The 21,993-nt window shown below is 33.4% G+C and overlaps 1 protein-coding gene and 1 long non-coding RNA gene across 3 annotated transcripts; one reads left to right on the forward strand and one right to left on the reverse strand.

Annotated features, from left to right (window-relative positions):
• The first annotated feature begins 136 nt into the window (after positions 1-136).
• Positions 137-21,976, forward strand: LOC145331382 (tRNA (guanosine(18)-2'-O)-methyltransferase TARBP1-like). 2 transcript variants are annotated; one of them, XM_080176007.1, is made up of 13 exons: positions 137-378; positions 713-791; positions 1,298-1,448; positions 2,123-2,233; positions 2,879-2,968; positions 3,305-3,414; positions 3,673-3,744; positions 16,518-16,599; positions 18,731-18,900; positions 19,158-19,249; positions 20,163-20,243; positions 20,718-20,835; positions 21,792-21,976. In XM_080176007.1, exons 1-13 carry the CDS (start codon positions 373-375, stop codon positions 21,959-21,961), a joined length of 1,332 nt encoding a protein of 443 aa, XP_080032133.1. In that variant the 5' UTR covers positions 137-372; the 3' UTR covers positions 21,962-21,976. The 2 variants fall into 2 exon arrangements, with proteins under 2 accessions (XP_080032133.1, XP_080032132.1); XM_080176006.1 differs by having other exon boundaries at positions 1,298-1,443; positions 2,118-2,233.
• On the reverse strand, positions 4,564-8,025 carry LOC145332558 (uncharacterized). The gene is made up of 3 exons (XR_013884200.1): positions 6,282-8,025; positions 5,795-5,889; positions 4,564-4,704 (listed from the first exon to the last, which is right to left on the reverse strand). It is a non-coding gene; the product is annotated as an uncharacterized LOC145332558 (long non-coding RNA).
• Positions 21,977-21,993: the final 17 nt, after the last annotated feature.

Genomic DNA, 21,993 nt, shown 5'->3' on the forward strand with positions numbered 1-21,993 from the left:
ATCTTTTCTTTGATATATATATTTTTAAAGCTTAAAAATGAAAGAATATCAAAACTTGACAATCATAGTCTGTGATATAAGCATCTTTTAAACAGCATGGTGCCATATTGATAAATAGCATGGATAAAGATCTTTTAAAAGTATCTATCAATTAGGGAAAAACAGAAAGTTTTAGGCAAATACTTATGGCAATTTAGAAGAAATCAACTTGAATTATTAAAGATTATTCTAACATCCAAGAAATCTTCGAATGAAGCATATGAAAATGTGTACCTGTATGCATTAGAATCATTGGATCTGGGCGGGACTGATTGTGTGCTTGCCGCTGTTGACCTTGTGCAAGCATTACAAATTCATTCACTAGAGTTTATTATGAAGGTAACTTTTTTAAACAACAAAGATAAAGTTAAAAACTATTAGGTTTTGAACCTATGTTTGCATTTTTATAAAAATAGTCAGTAGACTTCTTATTGTAATAACTACTATGCGAAGATTACCTAAAATGGAGAACTCCAACAGTTTAGTAGTTATCAAAATCTTAAGCTACAGACAAAAAGCCTTACTACTTTATTTTAGTAACGTGATTAAACAAACCATATGACAATAACATTGTATATTTGCCTAAAATATCTTGGGATTTGTGCTGTTTTTTTATACCTAAAGCTGAACAAGATCTATCTCGAATGTCTTCTATGTTTGATTATTTTGTTAGGTTAGAAAAGTATCAGAAGAATTCCGAAAGAATGAAAGTTACTGGTCCGTAATGGACTCGCTTATCAGTCTTATAATAACTCAGGAATCATCTTAAATTATATCAAACAAGTCATTGATATTCTAATGTTAACTGCTGAAAAATCGGGTCCCGGGAAGGTCTGTAACTATTTTGGGGAAGGGTACCACCACCCTCCCAAGAGAAATCACAAAAAATCGAAAAAAACTTAACTGTTTGTAGAGACTTGAACGCAACATAGAAATGGCACATTTTTTTTAACTTTTTCTTTTAAAATTGGCCTTTGGAATTCAACTCCTTTCTTCTCAAGTTCCCATAGAGGCCTCTAGGGGCGTTGCTGCAAGTAAAAAGATAAAGTAAAAAATATTTTTAAGGGATTTTTTTAGGAGCGATTATTTATCTTAGGAGGGTGAAGTTACCCTTCCCCGAAATATTTAAAATCATTCCCTGAAAAAATAAGAAGCTTCATTGTAAACGCGATCCAGTTCAACGGTTAGCGAGATCCTTCGCAACACAACAGTCATCCTGTTACTTTTCTTACCACAATTAAATAATTTAAGTATTGATCTCAGTTGAACAGCAACCCAACCGAATGTACCGAACTACTAAATGAAATATCCATAGAAGCCAACATTACTCCTGGTCTAATGGCTCTGGTTGCTGCCACAATGGAAGATAAATTAGATTGTATTAATAAAGATGTTCTGGAGTCACAGGAATTGTATTTAGAGGTTGAATTTAATAGGTATGGTGTATATACTATACCAGTCCTACTAGCGGCTGCACCCCTAGCATCTGGGTTCTATGTATTCGAAGAGTTAGGGAAGGACATAAAAAAAGAGCCTAAAACCATTCCAAGACCTTAATCTGGAAATGAAATAGCTTAAAACCATCCCGGGGGCCTATGTTTAGCTTACCTAATCGGTTCAGTTGTTATAGAAATGTTAAGCTTCAGACAAAAAAGACTTACTACTTTATACAATAAGTCTTAAATATTTGTTTGATTGAAGATGTACTTTTTCTGTATGTCTGTCAGTCCGTAACGCTATGGGGGAATGTAATTTTCTCAAATGCTATTCAAGAAAGACGTTTTTCCCTCTACCAATGAGCATTCAGTATGTAACTTACTTGGTCTGTCGGTGCTACAAAATATATGAGTATTTAAAAATATAAAAATGTGTGAAAAGATTAGTTTTTTTTCAATAAACTAATTCTTGATTTCAACATGTGCTCTTTAAATCACCTTGTCCGTGTTTCCATCAACGAATTTTATGCTTCGCTTTTTTTGGATTTTGTCAACCTTAATTGCATTGAAAATTCAACTAAAAATAGAAGATACTAAACCATATGTATTAATTGAGAAATCTCTGAATCAATAAAAATAAATCAGGGAGTAATTGAGCTGGTAGTAAGAATGATAACATTTGGTCCATCTTTTAGAAAGGATCAGAAGCTCATTACTGAAACTAACAGATGGATATCGGATCAAAGCTTTGCATATACAGGAATGTCTTCATATTGTTGCAATCGAAGCTACTCTATCCTTATAATAAAGTAACAGGATGTTTGTCTGTATGTTTGTACTGAAGGATCTCGCGAACCGCTGAACCGATCGGGTTCTCCTTAACAGGGTACCTTATCATAGGTCCCAGGAAGGTTTATAACTATTTTGGGGGAGGGTACCATCACCCTCCCAGGAGAAATCACAATAAATCGAATTTTTTTCTTCTCGAATACAGACTCCTACGTAACATTGCAAAGTATCGTAGAAAGTTGATAGAGACTCCTTCGCAACATTGCAAGGTATCGTATTATTTTTTTTAAACTCCAAACACTTAAAGTGCCACTGGAGGCCTTTAGGGGCGTAGTCGCTAGTATTTCTAATAGGACTAGCCGCGTTTTTTTTCACAAGAAAATAATTCTGCCAGTGTGGTTTTTTTCTGTATTTATAACAATTATATGATTTGTGCAGCAACATAAAATGTAAAATGAAAATATGTTCATTTAAGTTTATGGTTCAGTTACAAAATTAGGTAAATCCCAGTTTATGTTTTGTTATTTTTCTACTTAATTTGAGAATACATGCCCCAATACTGGACTTATCGTATTGGTTTGCTTCGACAATGATATCAATGTAACGTTGTATCTAGTGAATATGATAGAGGGTAGTGACCACGAGCTATGTGATATTATCAGAAAGAGAGGAATCAATATTCTTTTCAATATACTAAACACCAGGTTTCCAAAGAAGAAAAATTACTATATATTTTTCTCATAGCATACACAATATTATAGCCTTATACGAAAGTAACAGGAAGTGTGTTTGTCTTTGCTGTCTCTGTCTAAAGATCTTATTAACCAATTAGGCTCTCCTGTAAAAGAAAGCTTTTTTAAAGTCTCTGGAAGGTTTTAAACTATTTTGGTTGTGGAAACGTCCAACCTTCAGATAAACAAAAAATAACCCCTTTTCTCTTATAAAGTGGTTCCAGGGAGCAGTAGGGGCGTAAGAAAAGATAAAATTAAAACAAATTTGAAAACTTACATTCTACTAAAATATTTTTCTTCTATAACCAGAAATGGTGGAACAGAAAGCATTGACAAAATCGTCAGACTTGTATTACTGTCTTATGCTAACATACAGAATCAAGTTTCCAAAGGGAGAATTCGTCACTTTGAAAATTCAGGTAAAATATACAATAAATCAATTAACATACATATGTTTCAAAATATTTTAAAAATAGTCGAGCCCTCACCAATCGTATTTAAAATAAAAGGGGTTGTTAGTTTTTATTGCTTTTTTCTTTTTGTCAGGGAAAAAACCCCACTATATTGCAAAATAAAAGGGTGTTGGGTGTCCTGTTTTGCTAGGCATTTGAAGGAATGCACCAAAAATATTTAAGTTATTTAATTTATTTGAAATTGATGTGTAAAAAAAATTGTAGAGATCCACAAATGTAAGAACAGAATGTTGCAGTGCTTGTTACTGGTTGCTCATTTTGTGGCAAATTCTCAAGGTAAAATTAATTTATGCAGTTACCCGCGACCGTGGCTCAACATGTAGCGCATCTTAATGTTTGGGAGGTGATGAGTTTGAATCTCGGCTCAACACTGCGTCATAACCAAAGACGTTTAAAATGGTTCCTACTGTTGCTTTGTCAGAATCGCGGCAGAGGGGAATACCTTTGCGAAAAACAGACGCAACATATTACTATGCACACTTAGAATACTCAGACAAAGTTCTTGCAATAAAGTGTTTGTTGTCTATTGGGCCTTGTTTAACCCTATAACCGTTACCTGGGTGTTTGGCTCCCCTTGGATATCCTTGGTTGTTGGACTTGACGTTAAGATGTTATGGACTGCAGCCTCACCCGTATGAGGTAATTGAAGAAATAGAGAACCAATTCTTCAATACTATCATTTTATTTACAGCCTTGTTATCACAGACGTATCCATTAAACTTTTGGTTGTTATTAAAATTTTATAGTGTAATGTTATGGTCTTTATGCTATTTTTACCTATAAGAATTTATCATGTATGCATTCTGTCAACAACAGTGACAACACATGCATTTTTATTTTACATAAAATATTTATCTACATGTACCAGGTTGCTTTGAAGTTGGTTACGCATATAAAATGAACTTACGTCATATTATTTGATTAGGTATAGATAACTAATATATATTAGAAATATACAATAGGCTATGTAATCAAAATAACATTTTATAGAAAAAAAAACATTGTTACTATTTAGTTTAATGATAACACCTACACAAATAAAATAATTCATCAATGCAATTATTAACTAAAATGAATGACAATATCCTTGAACGTAAATATATTTGTATGTATATGCTATGAAAATGCTTTAATTTGAATATCTATTAAAAAAACTTTTTCCAATGGTGATAAAGTTCCATGTACTGTCCAGTAAGCATAACACAGACACCCCTAACCACAATCCAAGGGAACTTCCTAAATATATCTTTTGTCAATTTCGAATATTTCAAGGGGAAAAAATATATGAGCATCAGGGTAACCTATTTAGGGGAAATATTTTTTTTAAGGGGGGGGGGGGTTGTCCTAACCCCCAAGAAAATAACAACCACCACAGGTATATTCCCTAAAAAGTAGAATCCGATTGGTTCAGTGGTTACTGAGATTTTAAGGGACGGACAGACAGACATGAAGCTACTTTGTATGTTTAGAATAGAACAATTCTTGTGCATAGATGTATTATGGCGTGTTCATATCGGAATTAGACAAAGAGGGAATGTGCAACAGATAAAACTAACTTAAATAAAATTTCTGATTGAAATGGAATTTTAAAAAATTGAATTTTAGAATGCTTCTACTTAAAAATGTATTTCATTAATCAAAAATATGCAAAGATGACATTCAAGCCCAGTCCACTTACTATCACAGTTCCTATTAGTGCTAGTGGGCTAAATATTTTTGTGCATTTCACCAGTTGGAAAATGAATTTCCAACTATAAGTCAGAAAAAGTCATATTTCGCTTCCTCACCCTTTAATTACCAACCTTTTACCAACGACCAGAATCAGGAACTTTTGTCCGTTTCAAAATATCTCGTGCCTAGCCTTAAACATGACTAAAAAGCCATCATTTTTAAGGTTTATAGAGAATTGTCCTAATTGTAGTGGTTTTTTGAGATTTTCTCAGGCTAGGAATGAGATTTTTCTAAACGGTCAAAAGTTCCTAATTCTACTACTCAATGCCTTTCCTGGGAGCACCATGAAGCCATAGTTTTGATTCAATAAATTTTTGACTCAAAAGAAATCTGACTGAAAGAAATTGTAAGGGATTATTTATACCTACTACAATTAAAAGTTTCACATGTGATTTAGAGGACATTCACATAGGAATCTCATGAATTTTGCAGTTAAGATATGTCAATTAACCTTTGGGTGATGAATATAATATCTAATATGCCTATGTGCAACTTCCAAGGACCATTGGAAACTCCTTGTGCACATCTTATGCTCTGTTAAGAGATAAATTTCAGTGGTGATGATCCTTGGATGAATACAATGAGTAATGCTTACCTATATCAACAACTAGATTCAACTCTGTAAACTTTCTAATTGCACTTGACAACTTTACTTGACGCTCAAAATGCAGTCTTATGTTTGTTCCATGCCTATTGAAAGTATTTTTTATTAACATTTTAATGTAATTTTGTTTTGTTTTTTGTATAAAATATATGCTCTTATCACTAGTTTCAGAGAAAATGAGGCTTTCCTGTAAACATATTTTAAATGCAAACTAGACATTTCATAAAATAGTCTCACTACTTTTGTCTTATAACTTGCAGCTTATCCTTATCATTTAGAGGTTATGAAGAAATGAAGGTAAAAGCCTAAAAGTATTGTTAGGCTTAATTTTGAAATAGAATAGCCCTTAGACGGTATACCATCCCTGGGCATATGAGAAGCTTCCCTAAAATGAAGACACAATTTACTCTTTGGTAAGATTAAAAAAACTTACAACTTCATTTCAAAGGTTAGGATAGAAGTAAAATGATAGACTTACCTGTTTAGCTTTTTGGCATGGGTAAGCTTTGAGCTTATACTTGTAATCATACAAGGGTCTGAACAATTCTTAAACCTTGTAATTGGTACTTTCAATTTATATTATCATAAATTAAGGAAATTTCAAATATTTATGTTGTAAAAAAGGCAATAAAGTGTGAGACAACAGTACCAATTTAAATACCAAATAAAAGGAACCTGGCCAAAAAAAGAGTAATGCACCAGAATTTTGCTTGGCAGTTGCTTCAATGTTTAAAAATGTAGATTTTTGAAGTTATGGTAGCAATGTTAAAACATCTGTAATGCAAAATCAGATAGCCTATAAAGGATGAGATACGCAACAAAATTTTATTTTGTTGTATCTCTGAACTAATTCTTTGTAAAATGAAAGCTTTTTGTATCCTTGTGTCAATTTTCCAAGCTGTGTTCTGAATTAAGTCAGTTTGTAGTTCAGTGTAAGCTTGGTACTTCTCTGCTGAGGAAACACTAAAATTGCATTGGTTCCTGAAAAAAGTAAGCATTTAGCACCTTTATGTCTTGTTTTTACATTCCTAAACGTGACAATCTTCATCAAAATCTTGCTTTTAATATTTTTTGTAAGTGTTAAACAGCATGTTGAGCTTTGTGTCTAAGACTTGAATGTAAATAGTATGGGGGGTGTAGGCTAATTAAGGATGAGCAAACAAATTAAGGACAGTAGTAATAACTTTTTGCCTATTTGTATCACTATTGAACATGGGATTATTATGACTTCTCTATATCTAAGATATACTAATATGACTTAAAGAAGTAGGCTACATTTCTATATTTATCTATTTCTGAAATTCACATAAATCACCTAACAAGATAAATATAAGAAAAGTTTATATATTTAGCTATCAGTTATACCTTGCCGACATCCAAGGAGGTACACATCCAAGAATATTAAAATAAATGTTCTGAAGTTCTTCATCAACACATTGTGCATAAAGAGACATTATTTCTCCATCATCTGATTCTGAATAATCTTTGCATGATTCACCAGGCATTGTATTGGTGGCCTTGAATTTGGCTATTTCAATTCTATTCCATCAAAATGTTGATTTTTATTTGTCTTAAAATATCCAACTAGACATAAAAGCTGTTAAAGTATAGTGATACTAAGTAGTTTTATCAACAATTTGATGCCTGTAATGTTTTTCAACTCCATCTTTGGTTTGATGATCATAAGGAGTAAACATCCTTGCTCCAGAGAGATGTTCTTGTGAGAAGGAAAAGTGAAGAATTCTAACTCTGTCAACAACATAAACTACAAAACTCTCATTTGATGCTATTTCATAATAATGAGATTTTTCCAGTTTAAAATCTGGCCTAAATCTTAGACAGAAACCATGTGGGAAGAAAGTCCATTCAGTTGGTTTAATTAATCTTCTATCCGTATCATACCATCTGAACTGATGAATAACAGCTATGAATTCTGGACCATATATTCTTTTCACCAAATCATTAAAAGACATGTTATAGAGCCCATTCCATGATATTATGTCAGTTAAAACATTACTTTTCATGGAAACCATAGATTTATACTCCGCTATGCCCCACAGTAAACCAAAAAGATGGGGATATCCTTGATATTCTAGTTCAGTTACATTTGCTTGTCTATCTGGACACACTATGATCTCTGGAGGCTCAACCTCACCTTAAACAAAAGTCAATATGCACAAGAGTCACATGACATTTTAACCCTTTAAATAAAACTGTCTGTACTTCAACATGGTAGCTTTTTTATGGTTTTAAAGAAAACCTAAAACTGTTGAAAACTCTATGTGTCATAATTAGCACTTCTAAAAAGTTCAAGATAAATTACAAAATTGGGGTATAGTCCCTTTCGTAACATTGCACCTTATGGGGCGATTCTTCGTATTTTTCACAGTAGCTTTTCTCCTATTTCTAGCCCCTGCGGGTGGCTATATACCATTGCAGCATTGTAGTGGATTCACCCCCATTGTTTCTTAACAATAACGTAAATGCTGTAAAATATTGTCAGATCTGCCAACAAGTTAAACTTAAAGAATATTTTTTTATGAGTTTAATACTTACTAATGTCATAATTTACACTCTGTGTAACAATAGGGTTATTCAAATATTGCTGAAGTGACAAACAGCATTGATATACAAACATAGAAAATGCCACCAATTTTGCAATATTTCTCCAATTTGTCATTTTTATATTCAATTTCTTATCCTGTCATATAAGGTTGAGTGGTGGGTTTATACTGTAGTTAAAAAGAGTAACAAGTAATATTTTGTTGAAAAGAAGTTGTTATTATTGAAATACAATTTAATTGGTGCCTAGCCTTTTATCAATATACAAGTATAATAATATCCAGGACCTTTTGCTAATTTGAAATGATAATATCAAATTTATTGAAAATGTATAAACAATAACTTATAACTTCTTTTTAGTAGCGAAGCTACTCTACAATTCACTTTGTCTGTCCGTCAGTCAGTCTGTAATGCTATGGGGGAAACACGATTTTCTCGGCTCCTATTCAAGATAGACAGCTGATTTTTTTAGTGAAGATTCCTAAGCCCATCTAATCTATACATTGTTTTGTCCATCTGTCTTTTATTTTAACTTTCAGATATTAATTTATTTATAAGATTTGTTTATTAATTGGGGTGCTAGGTTGATTCCTAGATTTTTAGGTTTTCTTGATTTTATCTATTCCAATACAGGATTGACGGCTGAAATTATCAGGGTTTCAATATGCTATTATTCTACAAATTTCCATCAAGTTTCATTAAGATTTGTCTATTAATTGCGGTGCTAGATCGATTCCTAGAATTTTAAGTTTTCGTGATTTAAAGGTTGCGTGATTTTAAAGGCTTTGTGATTTTCCTATTTTATCAAGTTTAATTATTATTTTATAACATTGCTCTATAGTATATTTTTTCCCGATATCCATTCATAATTTTTGAGCTTCTCTACTTATGGATGTTGTCATCCTTGTTAAATTCACAATCACCTTATTTATTGAGGATCCATGCAACCCCCCCCCCCCCTCCCATTGCCCAAGCTGGTCTAATGTCTATCCCCCTTTTGAAAGCCACGTGAATTATATTCACATTTTTAAAGTAAATGAAAAATATTAAAAAGAATAATCGTTACACTTGACAACTCAAAGACCTTAATTGTCCTACCATTAATTTTATTTTTTATCATCAATAGGTAATTGCGATACAATTTTGAAAATTATTTAGGCATAGTATTTTCAGAAATAATTTTTGTAATTATTTATTTCCTTTTTTCATTTATTTAGTCAAAAAGGGGGGGGTGCGTAATGACATCTATTCTTAATCCGTGAGCAAAATGGTCTAAATATTGAGCTAGACCCTTCAAACTTGGTATATAAGCCTAGTCCTATAGGTATTACATCTAAATGGCAAAAAAATTCAAAATTTTTTATTTTTAGGTTAGGTTAGGTAAGAAAAACCCTGCGGAAATGGGGTTTTCAGGCTTTTTTTTGGTCTATTTTAATGTGAAAACTTGCCTTAAATTGTTTTTTCTCAGGGTTTTAACTTAAATACACTTTATCTACTATATGGACATTATTTAAGAAGATTTAGCAAGTCGGGGACCGACCCCAGGGGGCTAGGTGGGTAGCCCGCAGGGGTTAAGTGCATTTTTCCCAATATATATGTTGTGATACATCAAATTATAGGTTTTTTAGGTCAAGGAACTCAAATTCACAGCTAAAATAAGCATTAGACTAATCTGAGCTTGCCCCAGCGGGCTAGGTTGGTGGCCCGCAGGGGTTAAGTGCATTTTTTCCAATATATATCTTGTTATATATCAAAATATAGGTTATTTAGGTCAAGAAACTCAAATTCAGAGTGAAAATTAGCATTAGACTAACCTGAAGCTAACCCCCCCGGGCTAGGTTGGTTTTCTGCAGAGCATAAGAGCATTTACCTAACCTAACCTAAAAACTTACTTATATTTTTACAGGTTTTTTTTCTAGAATCAACTGTGTCTATTAATGAGGACTTTATTTAAGATGATCCAGCAAGTCTGAGACCGACCCCAGCGGGCTAGGTGGGTGGCCCGCAGGGGTTAAATGCATTTTTTTAAAAGTATGTGTTGTCATACATCAAATTAGAGATTTTTAGGTCAAGAAAATCAAATTGAAAGCTAATAAAAGGATCAGACTAATCTGAAGCTAGCCCCAGCGGGCTAGGTGGGTTGCCTGTAAGGCTTAAATGCATTTTACCAAACCTAACTAAATTCTTACTTTTTTAAAGGTTTTTTAATTGAATAAACTGTGTCTATTCATGAGAACATTATTTAAGATAATCCAGCAAGTTGGGGACTGACCCAGGCGGGCTAGGTTTTACTTAGATACACAGTGTTCATTCCTAAAGCCATCATTTAAAAGATTCTTCATACAGGAGGCTGACCCAAGGAGGCTAGAAGATTGGCCCGCAGGGGGTTAATTAAAATTTTTCAAAAGTCTTAAGTCTAACCTAGAACCTTACTTGTTTTTTTAGGGTTTTTTTCTGGAATAAACTGTGTCTATTTATGAGAACATTATTAAAGATGATAAAGCAAGTTTGGGACAGACCCCAGCAGGCTAGGTGGAGGCCCGCAGGGGTTAAGTGCATATTTAAAAAGTATGTGTTGTCATACATAAAATTATAGATTTTTTAGGTCTAGAAATTCAAATTTAGAGCTAATAATAAAATCAGACTAATAATGACTGATAATGAATAAACTGTGTCTATTCATGAGAACATTATTTAAGATAATCCAGCAAGTTGGGGACTGACCCAGGCGGGCTAGGTTTTACTTAGATACACAGTGTTCATTCCTAAAGCCATCATTTAAAAGATTCTTCATACAGGAGGCTGACCCAAGGAGGCTAGAAGATTGGCCCGCAGGGGGTTAATTAAAATTTTTCAAAAGTATGTACTGCATTATGCCAATTTTAGCTCTGAATTTGAGTTTCTTGCCCTTAAAAACCTATATATTGGAAAATAATGCATTTAACCCCTGCGGGCCACTGACCTAGCCTGCTGGAGCTAGCTTCAGATTGGTCTTATGCTAATTCTAGCTCTGAATTAGAGTTACTTACCTAACAAACTTTTAATTTGATGTACCACAACATATATATTGGAAAAATGCACTTAACCTGGCCCGCCGGGGTCAGTCCCCAAATTGCTGGATCATCTTAAATAAAGTCCTCATTAATAGACACAGTTTTTTTAAGAAAGAAACCTGTAAAAATATAAGTAAATATATATTGGAAAAAATGCACTTAACCCCTGCGGGCCACCAACCTAGCCCGCTGGGGCTAGCTCAGATTAGTCTAATGCTTATATTAGCTGTGAATTTGAGTTCCTTGACCTAAAAAACCCAAAATTTGATGAATCACAACATATATATTGAGAAAAATGCACTTAACCCACAGTGCAGCAAAGTTGGACATTTCAAAATTTTCAACTATTGAATTTGAACCTTATCGTTTAATTAATATATAATATGGGTATAATGATGAAGCTAGCAGTTGAAATTTTTAGAAAATATTTAAATTTGACTGAGTACCAGCTCGTTGAAGTTAGCTACCTAAACAAGAAATTATCTAAATTCAAGGAATTTGAAGATTTCGACCTCAAGTCAATTGAGCAATGTTTTAAAATATAAATAATTTTTTTAGTCGCCTTTTATTGTTAAAATCAGTAATGGCAATATTAATACTAAATAAAAATTCAAAAAAAGATATATTTTTCATATCAATATGTTGAATTAAAAGATATTTTTCTAAAATAATTATTTTTTCTTACGTTTCATTTTTACGTTTATTTTATGTTCTTTTGATCGTTTCTCAAAAAAAGCCTCTTGGGTAACCTTCCCACATACATTTATAATTTAGCAAGGTTATAATAATGATAAAAAAGTTGGTCCAATATTTACCCGAAAGGCTTTTTCTGAAATATTTACATTTTTTTGCAGTCCCTACTTGGGGAGAAAGTGTGCAATATTTGACTTTTTCAAAGCATTTGTCTATTTATTTTAGCAGTTATATTTAGCGTAGCAAAGCCAAACCAACTTGAAATAATCCTATTTCTTTGAACAAGAACAATGGAAATATAAAAGGAAATATTTTAGGAAAGGGGATGGTGATTGCCCCCTTCCACAAGATTCGAAAAAATAGTTTGGTATTTCCTTATCATAAACTTATCTTTAATTGTTGTACTTAGTGATAGAAAATTTGTTTTAACATTTCCCATAACAATGATGTAAGCATCCGTTATATAACTCACTTAGTCCGTCAAGAATGCTAAGAGAGTCATGGAAATTCTCTGAAGAAAATTGCTTCTTTAGAATTAATGTTCTATACTATGCCTAGTACCTATGTGTTTAAAGATTGTAGAAATTTTTTATGATGAAACCTTTGACTTAGGGCGCATGTACACTGTAACTCATTTGTTCGTCTGTTTGTCCAAGTCTTTTTATTGCTTTCTACAATTTTAAATTTTGTTTTTATCATTCTTGTCACCTAGAGAAGAGGGAATGTCACGACGCCTCCTTAGTCTTATTAAAATTTAAAACTTGGGTAAAGGGTTATTTTTTTCAAGGGTGATTAATCTAGGTAGGGTGAAGCAGTCTACCCTTAATATTTTAAAACTTTCTCCAGACATTAAGAAGCTGCATTAGCGTTAAGCGATATCTCTTAATACAGGCAGGCAAACAATTTCTCAACTGATGGTTGTTAACAATAACATTCATATTTAGGTTTATGATATATACTCTAGATGTATTGCATATTAATTAGCAAGAATGATAAAGTACCAGATCAGTAAAAAATAATTTATTCTTTGGCAAGTCTTTAAATAAATCAATAAGTTTGACACTTTTATCTAGAGATTCTTAAGATAATTTTAAGTTAATTTCAAGTTTGACACTTTTATCTAGAGATACCTAAGATAATTTTAAGTTTTTAAATCCATCATCAAACAAAAAAGTATGATGGTTTTACTGCTAATCTTTTAAGTACAGATAGACCTACAGACAACCCCTAGTTGAAAAATAGTTGTGGTACAAACCACTAAACTTCTTAATGTTTTTAAGTAAACAATTCTGTTTTATTTACTAGCGGCTACGCCACCTGGAGGCCTCTAGTGGCAGTTAAGGTGGGGAGGGGGGGGGGGGGTGGGGGAGGGATCAATTTGCCCTATTTTATTTATTTTAGTTTTTAGAAATAAAATCTAAAAAAAATTTTTTAAATGAAATCTAAAAAAATTTGGTGGGGGTGAGTATTTTTTTCTAGATGCGATTTCTCTTGTGAGGGTGGTGGTTCCCTCCCCCAAAATAGTTATAAACCTTCCCAGGACCTATGAGAAGCTACATTGTAAAGGATAATCATATCAGTTCAGCGGTTAGCAAGATCCTACAGTACACACTGACGTACACAGATCCTGTTACTTTATCATAAGAGTAACCTTAAGCAAAAGTTTCTTATTTCTTTGAGGCTATATTTGACGTTGAAAAATAATAAAATTCATAAATAGCTAAGCCAAAGAAAGTATCTATTGTTTTCTCAATGCATTGGTGATTCTAAATTGGTATTATGCATTGATTTATCCCAAGAATTTATCGATTTTTAAAGCTTTTAGTGAACTTAGTTAAAATGTCCAAAAAAACGTACATTTGCTGCACTGTGTAACCCCTGCGGGCCACCCACCTAGCCCGCTGGGGTTGGTCCCAGACTAGTTGGATCATCTTAAATAAAGTCCTCATTAATAGACACAGTTTATTCAAGAAAAAAACTGTAAAAATATAAGTAAGTTTCTAGGTAAGGTTAAGTAAATGCTCTTAAGCCCTGCAGAAAACCAACCTAGCCCAGGGGGGTTAGCATCAGGTTAGTCTAATGCTAATTTTCACTCTGAATTTGAGTTTCTTGACCTAAAAAACCTATATTTTGATATATAACAAGATATATATTGGAAAAAATGCACATAACCCCTGCGGGCCACCAACCTAGCCCGCTGGGGCAAGCTCAGATTAGTCTAATGCTTATTTTAGCTGTGAATTTGAGTTCCTTGACCTAAAAAACCTATAATTTGATGTATCACAACATACAGGGTGCGCCACATAAAACCGGACTTTTTTAAAACGGTCATAGCGTCAAAACTACTTGACCAATCAGGACGTTTGACCCCACTATTTAAAGCTTAGGTAATGACCTTTAAGCACAAAAAAATCTTTGGACGAAGATGGGCTCGTACTCCGAGCTGGCCGCGCTTATGTTCAACATGGCAGATTCGAAATGCGCTGGTGATATAATCTGGATTCTCGACTAGGGCCCACTAAATCGGACCTCAGCCCATCTGTAGATGAGGTAGAGTTATGCAACTTGCTGGGGATACTGTTAGATACATAAGTAAGACACTTGAAAAGACTAGAGCTCTATATCTAAAATAGTTTGGCTGTAGTACTCCGGCAAAGTGAAACGTGGCAGATTTAGAGATGTCAAAAACGTCAAAAAATCGTGTAAAATCGTAAAAATTTCTCGGTTCTCGACTTTAAAGACCCATATGGAACTTTTAAATCTCATTTTAGACTATGGATTGCGCTGACAACCATAGCTAAATCTTCATGCCATTTCCAAAAAGTTATAGAACGTCGTTCTAGCTCAACTGTGGTCTAAATAAAGGCCTCCGTGTCAAAGGGTAGCTTGAAAGTTGGGTGAATTTGAATCCTGCGGTTACTCACAATCCTAAGGTAATGTGGCCTCCCAGCAGCCCGATCTTAATTCAATGGTCTTTTGGGCCTGGAGCTACTTTGAAGCATGCACCAATAGACGTGCTCATACCATAAAGACCTTCCTCATTGCCACTATCACGGAGAACTTCGCCAGCTTGGACAGGTACATTTTGACCTGGGACTGCCGGCGGTTGAGGAGGCGGGTAGAGGCGGTGATTGATGCTGGCGGCGATTTTATTCAATGACCTAATAGTCATATACCTAGTTTGCTTCCCAGTTTTTAAAATTTAATAAAATCTTTAAAATTGACGATTTTATGTTAATTTGTTTACAATTTAGAAAAAGTCCGGTTTTATGTGGCGCACCCTGTATATATTGGGAAAAATGCACTTAACCCCTGCGGACTACCCACCTAGCCCCCTGGGGTCGGTCCCCGACTTGCTAAATCTTCTTAAATAATGTCCATATGAATAGATAAAGTGTATTTAAGTTAAAACCCTGAGAAAAAACAATTTAAGGCAAGTTTTCACTTTAAAATAGACCAAATAAAGCCTAAAAACCCCATTTCCGCAGGGTTTTTCTTACCTAACCTAACCTAAAAATAAAAAATTTTGAATTTTTTTGCCATTTAGATGTAATACCTATAGGACTAGGCTTATATACCAAGTTTGAAGGGTCTAGCTCAATATTTAGACCATTTTGCTCACGGATTAAGAATAGATGTCATTACGCACCCCCCCCCCCCTTACATTATAAAAAAAAAACAGTGGATATAATTACAGTGTTATTATATATAGTATGAAAATAGTCTGTAACGTGTATTTCAGTTTTATAAAGGTTTTGTTGAAAGCTAATTAGGTATGTAAGTCATTAGCGGGGTAGCTGAAGTTTTAGAGAATTTTTTTGTCCAAAGTAATCCATTCAAAAAGGGGTTGGGGTTTAATGCAACCATCTCGTAATCAGTGAGCAAATGGCACTTAGAATTCGAATTTCGATATGAACTTTTGCATGAGTAATCCTTGGTAGGTCTATTTTCCCTAAATCGAACAAAAAGTTGGAAAAGTAAAGGCTGGCGGCTCGGCCGTTTTTTGCCTATTTTCAGGGTAAATCCATCATCAAATACGTAGGAATCAACTTTTTAAAACAAATTTTTGGTTTAATTCAGGTTAAATGATAGCAATAACCATTTTTTAAACTTCTAGTACCAACAGCTACCGTCTAGAACTGTTTGATAGCGTTTTGGAGTGGCAAAGCAAAGCCACCAGCCGTTAGCCGTTACTTTTCCAACTTTTTGTTCGATTTAGGGAAAATAGACCTACCAAGGATTACTCATGCAAAATTTCAGATGGAAATTTGAATTCTAAGTGCCATTTGCTCACTAATTACGAGATGGTTGCAATACCCCCCCCCCCCCCTTATTTCCCTCTCTGCTTATTAAGTTCAACGCAATAAATGTGTTACATGAAAATAAGAGCTTTTTACTCTATTTAGAAGTTGAACTTGAAGTCAAAACAGAACTAACAGAATACTTCTTGGATCAGCTTTTGGAACATAATGATCAAACAAGTGTCAGGTGGGCAATATATTATAAACATGTTTTTATACTGAATTTTATTAGAACTGAAGAATAGTTATTTATCGCATCGTATTATAGACAGCTTTCCGCGGATATTATAAGGAAAAATTGTAAGATTTAACCAGTTTTGTTAGACCAAAGGGAAATTGTCTGTAATACAATGCTATACAGGATTTTTAAGTATGGGTGAGAACCGGTTCCAATCCAACAATTTTATATGATTCAGTTTATATCAATACAATAATAAAAAAAACTCTACTCTGTTCGATGGAAATAATTTTTTTTCTAAAACAATCAATTTCAGTAAAAAATTTAACATAATACAATAAAACACATAATGCTAAAGTTAAACCAATAAGATTTCTTGTTTCATTTCAATTATTTATAATTTCCGAAAGAGTGTTTTCACAAAGTGACTGATTTACAATGTAGTTAAATAATTTTTATTAAATTAAAATGAAAAAAATGAAAACTATACACGTAAAAGATACATACTTTTTAAAAATATTTTTAAAAAATAAGTTTGAATAATCTTATTTTATATCATATTTGTATATGTGTCAAAAATAATTTTGTTGTATTGCATAAACATTTGTTGACATCATGTCATCTTGTCATCAAATTTAACCCTTTACAGCCAATTTTTATTTGTTTAAAATAGGTGAACGAACACAAACATGTCAATGTTAATTCATTGGTATATTGTAAAGATTTAACTTTTTAGTGAATTTTTATAGTAAAATCATAAGGCCTAATTTTACTCTATACCAGAATACAATATTAATGAAGCAAAACACTCTAAAAGCTACGAATTTTACCCAAATAAAAAAGACCTTTTGCTTGGGTCAAAATGACCACGGCAACAGTAAAAATTAATATTTAAATCCCCCCAAAAAGTTTATTGGGGACTTAATTCAAAGGGATAGTTTCACGAAGTGCATTTAAAAAAAATAGTGAACTGTAAGTTTTTTCTATTTTAAATAACGTATTAGTGCAAAATATAAAGTTATTGATTAAAATTAAAAGATTTGACCAGGGATTTTCCTTAAAAAAATTGTTTTTCATTTTTATTTTCAACTTCGTTACATGTTATATATGGCAAAAACCTTATTGTCATACATAAACTTTAGATAGCATTTACTAGTTAATAGAACTTCAAACTTTTTATACAACAAAATATACATAACAAAGAATGACCAATAAAATATTTAGTATAGTACTTAGAGTAGTTATCTTTTTATATGTCTTAGTAGAATATATTAGGCATTGGATAGATATGATTGTGATAAAGAATTTTAATATTGACCTGACCGAACTTTTTTTTTGACAATATCTAAAAAAGTTAGTGATTTGCAACATAAATTACATGAGAATGGTCTTTTTATATATATATATATATATTATATGTAGTATGGTTAGTTGGTATTTCCGCGTGAGATAATGTGTATATTGTAAGTAAACCGGACGGTTTTCTTTATTTTTTAAAAAAGAATCTATAGAAAACCTGTCTTAAATGAACCGGACGTTATTTTTTTATGTTTTTTAAGTAACTTGTCCCAAGGGGAACCCCTGTTCAATTTTTTTTATAACTCTTGTGAAATATGTGGAAAACGATTCTCTCATATTGGTGTCTTGGCTATACATATTTGGAAAAAAATAGACCATTCTCATGTAATTTATGTGGCAAATCACTTTAACTTTTTTAGATATTGTTAAATAAAAAAAGTTTGGTCTGGTCAATGTTAAAAATTCTTTAACATATAATCATATCTATCCAATGCCTAATATATTCTACTAAGACATATAAAAGTTCACTACTCTAAGTACCTTAACTCTTTAAATACACTTCATAGAACTATCCCTTTAGGCTCTGCTGTCTTATTTTACTGGTGTCATAGTATATTTTTTATATGCGTTTTAAAAATAGGTTAAAAACAGTTTAATCGGTTTCGAAACCATACTGGAAAAAAGCTAATTAAATTGTACGGGAAAATTTTCAATTTTGTCAACCTCACCATTTTCAATTGTACGTAAATAACTGTTGTATCCTTTAGTACATACTTATTTATAAGGCTAATTCATATATTTTCAACTACAAAAAATATATGTTATATTTCAATTTATTCAGACATTTACTGGAATGGTGCTCTGCTGTATTAATGGCAGGGACCTGCATGACCCATAATAGCTCTGCTCCAGCTGGCAGCCTCTTCACCTGGATGGAGAAAGCGGCCACAACTCGACCTGGAAGTGTCCCTAGCTTTATTATGATTATTGTCAACCTGGCCAAAACACCAGGTAACTTCATTTGTAAAAGTAAAGCTTCCCATAGGTCAATGGAAGGTTCATGACTATTTTTGGGGAGTCCAGGTACTACCACCCACCCAAAAGAAATTATCTTTAGGAAAAAAATGCCACCCCTAAAAAAGTTTTCTTTTTAAAACTTAAATTGAAATTGAGGGTCGACTTACCTCCCCTCATGCTCCAACTCTTTCTCTCAAGTCACGTGTCTCATGTTGAAAAGCCGCTAGTTTTAAAATAACCTATTATTTCAGTTGTATTTACGGAAGGCAAAGAGCACAGAGACTTTTTGGACCGTGCCATTATTGAAATTACACCTTGGAGTATGGCACAACAATATGGTCTTAGGAACAGTTGTCATTTTCAATAACATGGAACAGCGTTTAGGTTCTCGGTATGGTTAGGCGCCCGCTCACATGGGATTAGATATGTTGCATCAACAGATTGCAGTTCTTGGAATTTAGTCAGACAAAAATGGACAATGAGCTATATATATATTTTACTTAAACTCTAAGTTCTGAAGCTTTAGATCTTAGTAACCGCTGAACCCTTAAGGTTGTCCTGTTGCTGCTTCAAACTATTTTCTATGAGAGAGACACATTTCTCTCCAAAAAATTGCACACATCAAATTTTATTTTAAGTTATTTTCTCCTCACCTTAAGGGGCTATGCTAGTATTTTATAGTTTTAGAGAGTGAGGGGGCAATGGAATGTTTATTAGACTATTCTACAAAGTTTTATAATAATGTTTTCTTATTCTGTTGGCTCAACAACTTTTGGGACTTTATATTGAATTTTGATAGTTCCATCAAGTTTCGTGTATTATCAATGGGGATGAACATAAAGGGGGGGGGGGGCGAAAGTGACACTTTTTGAAGCCAAAACTAAAAGTCAAAGGAACTCAACTAAAAAAAGAGTTACAGGTCTGACATTTTGCATGGCAGTTGCTCTATAGGGGTACAATATGGAAATGTGAAGAAACGGCGGTGCAACCGCCGAAAACCGCCGAGAAAAGGCAACAAAAATTACGGCGGGAAACGGCGGTTTTCGGCGGTTGCGCCGCCGTTTCTTCACAGTTCCATATTGTACCCCTATAAAGCAACTGCCATTCAAAATTTCAGACCTGTAACCCTTTTTTTAGTTGAGTTCCTTTGTTGACTCTTAGTTTTGGTTTCAAAAAGTGTCACTTTCGCCCCCCCCCCCTTTATTGGCCATTGTCTTATTCCTGGAGATAAATGAATGACAGCTGTATGACTATCCAGAGTTGTATCTCAGATTGGATTTAGAAAACTGTGGCCTATAGTGGAGGCTTATTATCCAGAGCTGATAGCCAAATATCAGGTAATTAATCTTGGATGACTTCCCTTAAAGTTACTTGTTGAGCATAGAAACCCTCCCCATCCCTTTTAAATTAAAAATAGTTTGGGTGTGGAGGGGATGTTACTCATTTGTTTATTACTTTAGGTCAGGTTAGTTTATGTTATTAGTATTTTAGTAGCACCGGAGTTTATTTATTTTATTGATGGGGGTTCTGTGCTCGACAGGATCTTTAAGGAAAAACACCAAAGTTTATGAAACGAGTATGCAAATTGTCAGGTCTATATCAGATAGAGTAGAAACACAAAGATGTTTAATATGGTTTCTAATGCTGCTATGTCAGGCGTTTTATATATAAAGTTAGAACAGAGGGGAAGCCATTGTCTTCCTCTTCAAATTAGCATTTTGGACCCATAACAAAGGGTTTAATATTAAAGGGTTGGTTGTTTTTAGGGTATTTTCATGTAGATTCACGCAATGTAAAATATTTTTTTTAAGGTTTTGAATAGTTGCATGTCACGAAGTTTAGAGTTATCCGCTAATGACAAGACAACAACTAAATTAACAGAAGATTTCTATCAGTCTGTTTTTGATCCGTTTAAACATACAACTCTTCAGGGAAGTGTGTCAGATTCAGTGTTGCAGATCCGCATTGATTGTATGCGGATCCGGATCCTCCAAATTTGGTCAGTGCGGATCCTGATCCGGATCCTTGACAATAAAAATACCAGGGGTATACGAAAAGGGAAGGGGAGATTATATATAGTGTGAAAGAGAAGAGAGTGGGAGTGAATCAGCTGATCTTAACACGGTTACCAGATATTTCAAAATTTGTAAGTGACTATTTTATATAAATTTAGGTAGATTTTTCCATAAATTTATACCCCAGGATCCGGATCCGCATTTTTTTGCGGATCCGGATCCTTGGACTCAAAAAAAATGCGGATCCGGATCCGCAACACTGGTCAGATTTTAACAAGGAAAAAGCGCAGCTGCTTTTTTTCAGGATATGAACGTTCGACAATAATTCAATGGGCTTTTTAATATTAAAAGGATTCGCTGAATTCTGTCTCTTAGACAATACATTTGCTTAATGGATCACAGCTTATACCAATGACGAAATTAATTCGGGAAAAAATCACGAAACCTATACGTGTTTTTCAGCTGTCGTTGGGGGGCAACACATCGTAAAATTTACGACCTCTCCATTTGCCTCCAAATATTATTTTAAATTTATTTCGCTTGTTGGTTATACCTTATACCTGAATGGATCATAAGAATTTTTCTATACAAAATAACTGAATTTGAGTTTACGGATAAAGGGCAGCAACCCTTCAATTTTAATTTTAGTTTATAAGAAAAAGTATTTTTTGGGGGTGGACGGAATTTTCTTAAAAGAAGCTTCATTGTAAAGAAGAACCATATAGGTTAAGCGGTTAGGTAGATCATTCTCCAGTATACACAGACAAACAGAAGGACATAAATTGTTTAAGTACATGTTATTGTTGCACAACTTCTGATCTTAGTTTTCCTTGTTTTAAAAATAAATCTGACACTGAATGAAAAAAAATTAGGATATTTTCATCTACTTCCCTCGGCTGTGCTGTTTGCCCTTAGAAGAAATTTCATCTCATGAAACACTAAGGAAATATTTCTTTCCAGTATGGCTTTCAAACCGATTAATATCCGCTGGCTTAGAACCGGTTTTCAGACATACTGAAAAGTCATGTATAGTATTGTAAAAAAAGACAGTTTTCCACGAATTTTAAGATAA

The sequence above is a fragment of the Acartia tonsa genome, chromosome 11 (genome assembly GCF_053477335.1).
Source record: "Acartia tonsa isolate MP-2025a chromosome 11, ASM5347733v1, whole genome shotgun sequence".
Lineage (NCBI taxonomy): Eukaryota > Metazoa > Arthropoda > Copepoda > Calanoida > Acartiidae > Acartia > Acartia tonsa.